This window comes from Diabrotica virgifera, chromosome 6 (assembly GCF_917563875.1).
Source record: "Diabrotica virgifera virgifera chromosome 6, PGI_DIABVI_V3a".
NCBI lineage: Eukaryota > Metazoa > Arthropoda > Insecta > Coleoptera > Chrysomelidae > Diabrotica > Diabrotica virgifera.
In genome coordinates, this window is record NC_065448.1 from 205801745 (window position 1) to 205814289 (window position 12545).

At 35.1% G+C, this 12545-nt stretch overlaps 1 protein-coding gene across 1 annotated transcript; it reads right to left on the reverse strand.

The window, feature by feature from the left end:
- Positions 1-4868: 4868 nt before the first annotated feature.
- LOC126887150 (transcription factor Adf-1-like) lies at positions 4869-12297 on the reverse strand. The gene is made up of 2 exons (XM_050654512.1): positions 12015-12297; positions 4869-5742 (listed from the first exon to the last, which is right to left on the reverse strand). Exons 1-2 carry the CDS (start codon positions 12160-12162, stop codon positions 4985-4987), a joined length of 906 nt encoding a protein of 301 aa, XP_050510469.1. The 5' UTR covers positions 12163-12297; the 3' UTR covers positions 4869-4984.
- Between the last annotated feature and the right edge of the window lie 248 nt (positions 12298-12545).

Here is a 12545-nt window from a genome sequence, read left to right on the forward strand (position 1 = left end):
AAAACACCTAAGCAACGTCTTTAAACCTTACAACATGGACCAAAACGACAAAGATAATCATGAAATCTTAAATTTTCTTGATACATATACCTTTTCAAATGGATCTCCCAATAAAAAATTTAAACCTAAAGAAATCCGAATGGTCATTATGAATGAAATCAATCCAAAAAAGGCTCCTGGATATGACCTCGTCACTGGAAAAATCCTGCAAAACTTAACTAAGAAAACAATCATGGCAATAACACATATATTTAATGCAATACTTATGTATGCCTATTTTCCCAATCAGTTGGAAAGTAGCAGAGAGCATAATGTTACAAAAACCAGGAAAAGATCCCAAAGAACTGAACTCATATAGACCCATTAGTCTCTTACCTATATTATCTAAGCTATTTGAAAAAATGTTTCTACGTCGATTAGAACCAATAATAGAAGAAACAAGATTAATTCCAAAACACCAATTTGGTTTTCGTAGCAAACATGGAACAATAGAACAAACACATCGTATAGTCAAACAAATCAGCAATGATCTAGAAAACAAGAGATACTGTAGTGCAGCTTTTCTAGATATCAGCCAAGCATTCGACAAAGTGTGGCACACAGGACTCCTCCATAAGCTGAAGAAAAATCTTCCGTATCAATATTATTTAATTATAAAATCGTATCTGACAGATCGCTTTTCATTAGTAAAACAACAAGATGCTCGCTCAGAACTATTTAAAATAAAATCCGGTGTCCCACAAGGTAGTGTACTCGGTCCCTTATTATACCTGTTAATTACTGCTGACCTACCTACAACTAGATTGACAACAGTCGCAACATTCGTAGATGACACAGGTATTATCGCATCTCACACAGACCCCCAAAGAGCTTCGCATAACTTACAAGCCCACTTAAATAAAATAGAAAAATGGTTAAAAAAATGGAAACTAAAAGCTAATGAAACAAAATCGATCAACATGACATTTACCATGCGAAGAGAGAGGTGTCCACCAGTATACATAAACAACAAACAATTAGTACAAGTAGATACAACCAAATACCTGGGCATACATTTAGATAAAAGACTAACATGGAGAAAAATCATCTTCACTAAAAGAAAGCAACTTGGACTCAAACTTCAACAAATGTACTGGATCCCGGGCAGACATTCAAGACTGTCAATTGAAAATAAATTAGTGGTATACAAAGCCATACTTAAACCAATATGGACCTATGGCATACAGCTATGAGGCTCAGCCAGCAACTCTAACTTGGAAATCATACAACGTTTTCTAAATAAGGCATTAAGAACCATAGTAAACGCTCCATGGTACGTACCCAACGCAATAATAGAGAGAGACCTGAAAATTACCAGCATCAAAGAAGAAATCAGCAAATACAGTGAAAAGTATGAAGAAAGACTTAGTGCGCATCCAAATCATTTCGCGAGTGAATTATTAAACACGGAGGGTGAAGTTCGCAGACTGAAGCGTTATAAACCAACTGACTTACCAAATAGAGTTTAGAAAAATTAGAACTATATATTTTAAGTGTTACTTTATTTTACTAGTAGTACTATCTATACATTAGTTGATAATTTAGAAAGGAATGTTTTCATTGGAATTCTTACCTACATGTCATAACCTAAGAAAGTTATAACTTTAACTGATTGTTCCTAACTAGACAAGGCGAAAACGGTGGGTTCGTTGGATAAAATATTCCCATGAGATTTTTTGCATAATCATATTCGTGAGACATCCCAGAATAAGATTCAAGAAGTCGCCCACGTGAAAAGTGGTCCAAATTTTTTTTTCAATTTTTTTTAATCAAATTGCAAAAATCAACGTTTTCGGCCCGAGCACATTTTTTCTAGGTTTCTTGGACCATTCTGGACAAAAAAGGTCTCTTATAATTTTTCTCTAAAGTTGCTCGTTTTCGAGTTATAAGCAGTTTAAAATTGAAAAAAACCAAAAATGACGATTTTTAAGGCTTAATAACTCGGTTAAAAATTATTATTATGAAATTCAGAAAGTGACCAAATTAAAGATTAAAGCCTCCACTACATGATCCTGAAGAAATTTGTGTCTTTAATTTATTACTAAGCTGTTATTTTTAATTATTAATAATAAGCCGTAAGATCGTATTGACGCGGCTGTAAATGTGAGTGCGAGTAAGATACACCATTGACTGCCGGAATGGCATCTCTCTCGCACTCATCATTGCCGGTCGCCTAATACGTGCATGGCTCTCATTATTTTTACTTAAAAATAACAGCTTAGTGATAAAATAATGACAAAAATTTCTTCAGGATCTTGTAGGGCGGGCTTTAAACTTTTATTGGATCACTTTCTGACTTTCATAATAATAACTTTCAACCGAGTTATTAAGCCTTAAAAATCGCCATTTTTCGTTTTTTTTCAATTTTAAATTGCTTATAACTCGAAAACGAGCAACTTTAGAGAAAAATTATAAGAGACCTTTTTTGTCCAGAATGGACCAAGAAACCTAAAAAAAAATGTGTACGGGCCGAAAATATTGACTTTTGCAATTTGATTAAAAAAAATTGGAAAAAAAAATTTGGACCACTTTTCACGTGGGCGACTTATTGAACCTTATTCTGGGATGTCTCACGAATTGATTATGCAAAAAAATCTCACGGGAATATTTTTTCCAACGAACACGCCGGTTTCGCCTTGTCTAAACGGAACATATTGTTAAATAAAATGGAGTAATAAAAAAAATATGTTATCTCTCCATCGCATTCGTGGACGACCTAAGGTTCTCCTTCCTATCGGGGCTTCCTCCCAGATTAGATTCGCAAGGCGGTTATTAGGGAGTCTATGGATATGACCTATCCATCTTAGCCGTTGGGATTTAATATCTTGGACTACGTCGCTAGCTCTATACATCTGTTTGACCTCGGCATTTGTTCTCATTCGATATTGGTTAGTATTCGGGTCGTGATAAGGTCCAAAGATTCTTCTAAGTTTTTTTCTCCCAAAACACCGGAGTTTTCTGTCCATTGCCTTTGTCAGCGTTCACGTTCCACACCCATACATGAGCACCGGTCTAATCACTGTCTTATATAACCCGATTCTTAAAGCTCGTGTTAGTTTCTTAGATTTAATAGTATTGTGGAGGCTATACACACATCTATTTTCTGTCTGGATTCTTCCTTTTATCTGTTCCTTGATATCGATATAGTTATCTGCGGAAATTGTCGCTCCAAGATATTTAAAACTTTCTACTCTTTCAAAGTTATATGGGCCTATTGTAACATTTTGTCCTATTCTATCTCGTCTCGTTTGTTTGTTAATTCACATATGTTTAGTTTTCTCCCCATTAACCCTTAAACCAGCTTTTTTTCCTCTATGTGAAAGTGACTGGGTTTCCCACAATCAGCCGCGTATGCTAGTAGTAATTTTGGTCCATTTACTGTCATTAATTCTGTTCTAATTTGTGCTGTTCTTACTACTTTCTCCAGGATTATATTAAAAAGGAAGGGTAACAGCGCATCTCCTTGTTTCAGGCTACTGCTTATTTCAAACGATTCTGAGAGTTTGTTACCTATTTGTACTCCGGATATACTGCCATTTACACATATCTTCATGAGTTGGATAAGTTTTTTTGGAACTGAAAGTTTTGCCATTGCACTCCACATCTGATCTCATTTGATGCTGTCGTACGCTTGTCGGAAATCTATGAAGAGATTATGGATAGTTGTATTGAATTCCCATCTTTCTTCAAGCAGCTGTCTTAGAGTAAATATCGGGGTATTCCCATCTCGGCTCAATATAATCCTTTAGTCCTTTATGATATTCCAGGTACATTTTAAAAAACCCCAGGTCGGCTCGAGGATTAACAGATAGGTATTAGTACCCCATTAGTAGGTATAATAATAATTTTATCTTAGAATTATCTCTCTCTCTCTCTCTCTCACACAATTTTTTTGTCATTGGTCTCTATCTTCAGCTGCTCTAAGAGCTTCACAGAATGAATTATGGAAAATATTGGGTTCTTTGCGAATTTAAGAAACAGTTTCTCTTCGTTGGAAATGTTGGCCGTGGAATCGATTTCGCTACTGACACATAGGATAAAGTTGGTTAAATGTTTGAGACATATTGACTGTTTGCTGCTATTGACTGCTACGCCACTGCTCATGTAGTCAAAAGCAATAACGTTTTTATCTTGAAATTATACCTAACTTAGCTTCTATGTACCTATTATGATAAATTAGTCCAAGAAATAAGATTTTGCTCGTGGCACATCCCACTCCAGGCCGAAACCAAAATTTTTGAGTAGTATGGACATCTATATTAATAACCTTTATGTTTCCTGCAGCCGATTTTGATGATACTCTGAACTAAATATGTATTTACTATAAATGTATTTTCTTCCATTGAGATGTAAAATTATTTGATAGTAACAATTAATATCCCATGAGCCGAGCTGGTATATTTTATATCGGGCAGTTTTAATCTTTGCGCCGACTTGGGACTGTTTTAAAAGACCTACTTGTTTCTTGGGCCGAGATAGGCACTGCCCTAAAAATCTGATCTATGGTCGATCTTTTTTTATCTGAATCCGGCTTGGTATTCCCCTATTAAATTTTCTACAAAAGGTGTTAGCCTACTTAATAGGATGTTCGATAGGATTTTGTACGCCGTATTAAGTAGGGAGATGCCTCTATCTTTAAAGCACTTGGATATTTGTCTTCCTTTTTATGAATGGTGATTATTACACGTTCGCGCCATTTTGTTGATGTTTTCTATTCTTTCCATATAAATAAGTCTAATTATTAAATGTTCTTTAGACCAGCAGTATGTAGGGAATACTTGAAGTGTTAACTGAAACAACAATAAAAAACTCTATTCGATACACAAGAATTTACTAATTTGAGTTTATTTATTTAATATGTAACATTTTAATAATTGTTCAATAATAGTAATTGCTAACAGAATATAATGTAGCACACATAAGCGGTGTTTACCATTTCTATTTCTTATAACATCTTGATATCGTGTAGGTCTATAGATGCTGACGATATCACTGGAGTGGAAGTGGAAGGTTCAAATGATGAGTGAGAAATGGAGTTTGCTGTGCACGCTGTACTATTGGGTTGAGGAGCAGACTGTCCTGGAAATTGATCTAATATCATCTGCATTTCATATTTTTGAACCGTAGCAAATATTTCAGATTTAGCTAAATTTAAACGATAGGCATCTAAGCTTTTTAAGGTGTCACTCATACTGGATAAAAACACGTCCACGGGGTGCTCCTTTTTCGGTGCAGCCTGAGCCTGAGAGTCTTTATTTTTGATCAAATATTCTAACAACTTGGACGAAACATTATTTTGTGATAAGTTATGTTTTGGTATCTCATCTATTCCTGGTATTTCGTCTTCGTCATCTAACACCGGCATTTCAACACTTTCAAAAATCGGTTCGTTTGTGGGATTGTGTGAATTTGACAAGCTATCTACTTCTTGGGAATCATGAGAAGAAACGTTGTCTTCGTCACTTATATTTACCTCAAAATGTATAGCTTCATTCTCATTTTTTTCTTCCGTCGGTTCTTGTTTTATTCCAGCTTCAATAGGTAACTTACATCGTTCTTTGAGATGCTTCTTTATGAACTGCAACTCTCTCGAGTATTTATACCGTTTAATTTTCCTTTCATCTCCACTTCTTGTAAGACTTTTCTTTAAGGATCTTCTGTAGGTGTCTCTTATATTAATCCATCTGCTTTTACATATTGGAACTGAAACAAAGAGAACATCATGCCAAGCAATATTCTAAGACGAAATTTAGATGTAGAAGGAAAAGCATGGAACAGACAATAGAAATGAAATGCATTGTTGTTGTTTTATCAAACTTCGAAAACCAGAATATATTTCATGAGAAGCGAAAACTAAAATTAGCACTACAGTGGCTAAATCAATAATACTACTCATAGCTTCATACAAAAAGCAAAAATTACAGCTATAAATCCAACAATAAGCTAAAGAAAACAAGAGTTAAAGAATACAATGGGGTACTGCAATAAAATATTTCACATTGAATAAACCAAAATTACGGCTTTAATAAGATGATTAGCGTGTATACCGTAAGATCTAGATAAGAGATAAGATGATCTGTTTTATATCTTCTTCTTCGGCTGCCCCATTCTAACGGAGTTTCGCGATACCTTCTGCAAAATCTTCTATATCTTGGTCATTTCTTATTAGTGATTGGTCTAACCCAGTCCAAACTTTGATCTATCTTAGCCGCATCAACTTTGAGTCTACTAGGGCCCCGCTTGCACTCAATCTTGCCTTCCAATATCAGTTGTAAGAAGTTATATCTAGCTTGCCTAACTGAGTGCCCAAGAAAAGTTGTTTTTTGCTTTTGCAGTCTGCCTAGCAGCTTTTCCTACTGGGAAAATATTCTCGGCGAATGAAAAGCTAGTAGCATTTACTAACAAGAGGAAACGTACTGGGCTGAGTGAGCTGATATTATTTGGAGAGGAATGTGAACTAGAAAAAACTATGTCAAGTATCTAGATACTTGACAATACTAATGGGACTATACTAGACTTAGAGGAATCCTTGGTTATAATGAACACAGATATGATGACACCAGAGACCAGAACTAATCTTCACTGAGAAAATTAACACAACTATACCATCTAGAGAACAAAAAGTCCCAAATATTAATGGGAACTTGATTTGTTTCACTGATGGATCTAAAACTGCCCATGGTACTGGATAAGGAATCTTTGGGCGTACTTATAATTGTAATAAATCTTACAGCTTAGGTCAATATATGTACTATAGTACATATATTGACCTACCACTATAATAGAGCGCACTAAGAATTCTTAAAATCCCATGGACTGATCGGGTCACAAATGAGGAGGTCCTTAGAAGAATGGGGAAAACCGAGAGGTACTGACCACCATCAAATCTCGAAAGTTGGAATACTTTAGACAAATTATGCGAAATGAATCCAGATATGCCCTCCTACAAGCCATCCTGCAAGGAAAAATATTTGGAAAGCGAGGTCCAGGAAGAAGAAGAACATCCTGGTTAAAGAACCTCAGAACCTGGTTTAACACAACATCTGTGCAGCTTTTCCTCGTTGCTGCAGATAAGGTGAAGATTGCCATGATGATCGCCAACATTCGTCACGGATAGGCGCATCAAGAAGAAAGAAGGTCAATATACAACTTAAGTTCCAGGTTCAAGTTTTTGGTTTGGTGACCTGCATTGTGAAGTCATGGATGGAGAACCCAAAACAAAGAGAGTCAACATTTATACAGATAGCCAAGCGGCTATTCTGGCAGTAAAGAACCCACTCACCAAATCAAAACTGGCAAGGAACTGCAAAGATCTCCTCCACAACCTGACAAAAGATAATAAAGTATCTTTACCATGGGAGCCAGGTCATGAAGGAGTGCATAGGAATCAACCAGCAGATTTATTGGCAAAACAAGGATTGGGAGAAACTTAGGCCCAGAACCATTTTGTGGCATGACCAGAGATGGTACAAAAAAAGAGATTCAGAAGTGGCTAATAAGAAATCATCAAAAGAAATGGATAACCACACAAAAGCAAACTCAGACAAATAATAGGGCTCATAATTACTCTTGTGCCCACCATTAAAAAAAGTATTATCTGTCCCTGATGAGACTTTTTTATTCAGTTATTCACAAATTTTCGGGGGGGAGGGGGTCGTAAATATCGAGTACCCTTAAAAATTAGTCGGACAATATTACGGGTTAATTGTAAATATTTGATCAGACAATCCTGCAAAAATAAGGTTTGAGGGTATAAATTTTATGACTCTTTATGATGCGTGCGCCTCTCCCTATGGGGGCACACTATGGTTGCACAAATGATGATTTTTTTGCAGGATTGTCTGATAAAATATTTACCATTAACTGGTAATATTGTCCGTATAGTTGTCAGACGCACCAAAGTTTAGAAACCTCTATATTTACAAAACGCCCATCCTGAAAATTTTCCGAAATAGAAAAATTGTTCGACTCGACATGAATAACTGAAAAAAGTATCATGAGGGAGGTAATAATTTTTTTAATGGTGGCCCAAGGAATATAATAAAATATCTATTGATAAAAAACTCTCAGACTTCGATGAACCTTTAGTTGATGTAATTTTAGTAGTTCGAATTCTGGCAATATCACATTAAAATGTCAAAATCACATTTTTACGAACCATCAAAAACTGACTCACAACCCTCACAACACAAATCACTTTGTTCTGTCATTATTAACCTAATAAAATATGATTTTACAGTACCAATGACTCAGAACTAACAAGCATTTATAACCACATTACGAAACTAAAATAATGCCAGAAATATGGTTGGAGTCTACATTTATCCAACTTTCAAAAAAACCTTCCAAAAATACATGATAATGTAAAGACTTTGGACTAATTAGTCTCATGAGCCACTCTCTCAAGCTACTTCTTAAGATAATTCTTAATAGAATCAAGCAGAAATGTGAAGAGACAATGGGAAACAAACAATTCGGTTTTAGAGAAGGATTGGGAACAAGTAGGGGTCGCTAACTTCTTGAAAATTTCAATATCTTGTCTTGATTTTAAGACAAGATCAAGACAAGAAGTAATCTTAGATTTCAAGACAAGACTAGAAATTTTATGTCAATACCAAGATTTCTTGTCAAGAAAACAAGAAATCTTGAAATATCTTGAAATACCTAATAATAAAAAATAGATTTTATTTTAAATAACAAATTTAGCACATTTTTAAATCGGAATTGATAAGCCATGGGTTAAGGCAGATATGCTTCTTTCATGAGCATTTTTCAGTGCGTCACAAATGATAGAAAAAAGGTAAGTCCGTCATAATACACATTTATGACATTTATTCTAACATGACATTTTCGTTAAATCTGACAGTTGTCACATTTTATTTGCAATTTGGCATAAAAACAAATCAATTCTGTTTATTGCATTTATAAAATGGTATTTTCTTTGATTTGTATAGTCTTATAAATTGTATAGATTATATTCGTAGATATATTATATAATAAGTAAATAATTTTTTTTTCGATTATAGCGCTATCTATTGACAACTAGAATAAATGTTATAAATGTCACCGACGAAATGTTATCACCGACGTGCGTTTTTTTCTGTCACATACAATTTAATGCGTTAGAAAGAAATCGAAAAACTGTGACGCACTGAAAGATCCTCATGAGAAAAAGTCTAACACGCCTGATATGGAGTCAACGCCTAGCTGATTTATTGGTTTTGTTATTGTTAAAGTTGCTCTTGAAAATAGCCTTTCCGCAGGTACAGATGTTGCTGGCGATCCGAGAAAATCCTTGGCCATTTTCGATAATGACGTGTAGATATTTTCGTGTCTTCTCCACCAATCAAGTGGAGTGTATGTATATTCTCAGAATCTTCTGACCTAGGCTCATTTAAGTATTTTTCAATTTCATACTTCTAAGATTGTAAGTTATCATTATCAGCTTTCTTAAATAGGTAAGTAATATCTAAATCAAATTCGTTATCTTCTAATTTCTAAGTACTGGCTCCGGTATTGGATTCTATAGATCATTCTGGGATTTATTAAAGTAGTTAGCTTTAAATATTTGTTCAAATTTTTGTACTGCCTCTGATTATAGAAGATTTTCCCAAGATGAAGAGGAAAATGCCTCTACTTTATGGCGAGGATTCAAAATAACAACAATACAGTATATCCAATTAGTTTCGTTATAGTGTTTCAGTATTTTATCTCTCGCAGCTTGTCTCTATCAATTTTATTATTAAGTTCATGAACCCATATTTCCAGTTTGTTTAAAAGTAAATTTACTCCCATTACCATCAATGGGAGTGTGCAATATTTTTCCCCTTCGAGAATTGAAGAACGTGTTTTAAACCTCCTCAGAAACCTACTGACAAAATTTACTGATCAGAACCGTTCTTTATCTAACATTTTCCAATTATTTAGATTTTGGTTGTTGTCACAAAATATATTTTTAAGCATTTTTTACACTAAAGCCCCATGTTAGCATCTCGAAAGTTGAATCCATCTTGTAGGCATATCTAGTTCTGGCATAGTCATCTTACAATTTATGGCCTCGCCAGCACTGTTAAGTTTAAGTTGCATTTGCCCTGAGTTTTTGATTTTTTTACAAGGTATTTAATTTTACTTAAAGGAGAGTTAAAATCTGAAATAGTAGAATTTATAGCATTTTCTACTTCGATCTCATCCTCCAAATAATCAAAATCCTTTTCGACGTCTAAACTGTTTCGATTTGGCTCAGCAATTTTTATGAAATTCTGGACAGCTAAGCTTAGAATATATGCGAAACATACAAAATGCTTATTGTAAGCATGCAACTACACATCAATTTTGGGTTCGTCAGGAAACTAATGCAGATCAGGGACTCCCCCCAGTGGCAGTGAAGGCCGTGTTAGCACGCAACGCAATAAAAATGTCGCCGTGGAATCACCCGACCGGGTAATCAAGAAATTTCAAGATCTTGAAATTTCTTGAGCCAAGACAAGATATAAAATATCAAGAAAACGTCAAGACAAGATTTTTTAAATTTCTTGATTTTTCTCAAGACAAGACAAGAAGTTGTTGTCAAGAAAAGAATTCTTGTCTTGTCGACCCCTAGGAACAAGGGAAGTTTTGTTCTCAATGCTAACATTACTTCAACGACCATGGGAAGTACAGAAACCAATTTACGTCTGCTTTATAGATTTTGAGAAGGTGTTTGATAGGGTTCAACATGATACGCTGTATGAATATCTAGACATGATTGGAATAGGTAATAAAGATCTGAGATTTTTACAACATCTATATTGGAATCAAGAAGCTTCTATTCTAGTAGACGGCAAAGAAACAGACAAAATTTGCATTCAAAGAGGTGTCAGACAGGGTTGTGTGCTGTCCCCAACTTTGTTTAACGGTTACTCAGAAATAATTTTTAACGAAGCCTTGGAAGGGCAATGTTGAGTTCGAATCGGGGGAGAAACTATTAACAACATCAGATATGCAGATGACACCGCGCTCGTGGCTGAAATTATCGAAGATCTTCAATTCCTTATAGATCGAGTCACTAGAGAATGCTCTAATAACGGCATAAATACAACAAAGACTTAGTTACTTGTGCTTAATAAACAAGACGTTGGCCCTATGCAACTAATTGTCAGTAATGAACCGATCAGAAAAGTTATCCATTTTAAATACCTGGGATGTTGGATAAACGAGACAGTAAATCCGGATGAAGAAATTAAAACTCATATAGAAATTGCAAGAGGAGCCTTTATGAAACTTAGATCTATTCTGAGCAATTCTCAGCTGAATTTACAACTAAGAACCAAGCAATCAAGTTCCTAAAATGTTATGTGTATCCTATATTACTATGTATATGGATGTGAAACCTGGATCATGAAGGTTAACCTGATGAACAAATTAGAAGCCTTCGAGATGTGGTCATATCGTAAAATTCTCAAAAAATCTTGGATTCAACGCATTTCAAACAGAGAAGTCTTAAACAGAGTAGGTCAAGGCGACTTAATGAAGATGATAAAAAAGAGAAAACTTGAATATCTGGGGCATATAATGAGAGGTAGCAAACACAGGATACTGCAGTTAATACTCAACGGAAAAATCGATGGCAAAAGATGAATTGGTAGGAAGAAATATTCCTGGCTCCGAAACCTTCGTCATTGGACTGGTTTATCAGCAGATGAATTATTACATGCCGCGTAATAAGATCGAGAACATAAGATCGAGAACGATATCGGTAACTTATCATGTAAGCTAACCACGCCTAAAATTAGGGCACGGTACTTAAAGAAGAAGAAGACAGTACCTATATCTAATAAGAAGATTCCTCGGAATTTGCGCGATTTATATATTAGGCTAAATAATTATTAAACCATCCTGGTACGCAATGGCAAGATAAAACAATTATAGAATTTATCTCAAATTGACCGACCTACAATACCTACTGATAATATTAATAATTATTAGTATTTACTTACCATCTACGTTTATTTCTCTTGAAATCATTTCCCATACATTTTGTTTTGTCGCAAAATCACTGTATTTAGGATGTAATGCATCATAAAGTATCGGGTGTTGTCGTATAAGTTTAATGAGCCTTTCGTCATCCATTATTTGATTAAACATCGATTCAGTGTACTATATTTTTCTGTTATTCAATAATTTCAACCCAATACTGAAAAATCGTTAGCATTTAACGCGAGTACACCTACGTTTTATCGTAACGAGCACTGATACAAGACTGAACGCGACAGCGACAAGGGAAAGGGAAGATTAAAATCGAAGCGACCGTATACCTAATACCCGTAGGTAGAGATGGGTACATCAAATACGATAACGATATTTTATGCTCTCGCCGAATCGGACGGAAATATGGATTCGACATCGACACTCTACTCTACATGCTTTGTACTAGAGGTCGGCAGCTAAATTTAGCAGTACCGTAAAGTGAGGCTACTTTGTGACAGTGGCCTCTAAAGTTAAACTTATTAACTATTAACTTGACCGAG

Excerpts from the sequence above, each read along its gene's own strand:
- LOC126887150 (XM_050654512.1), bottom strand. The coding sequence starts at position 12,162 with ATGTTTAATCAAATAATGGATGACGAAAGGCTCATTAAACTTATACGA. Across the intron at positions 5,743-12,014 it reads AAGAGAAATAAACGTAGATG|TTCCAATATGTAAAAGCAGA; the intron begins GTAAGTAAATAC and ends TCTTTGTTTCAG.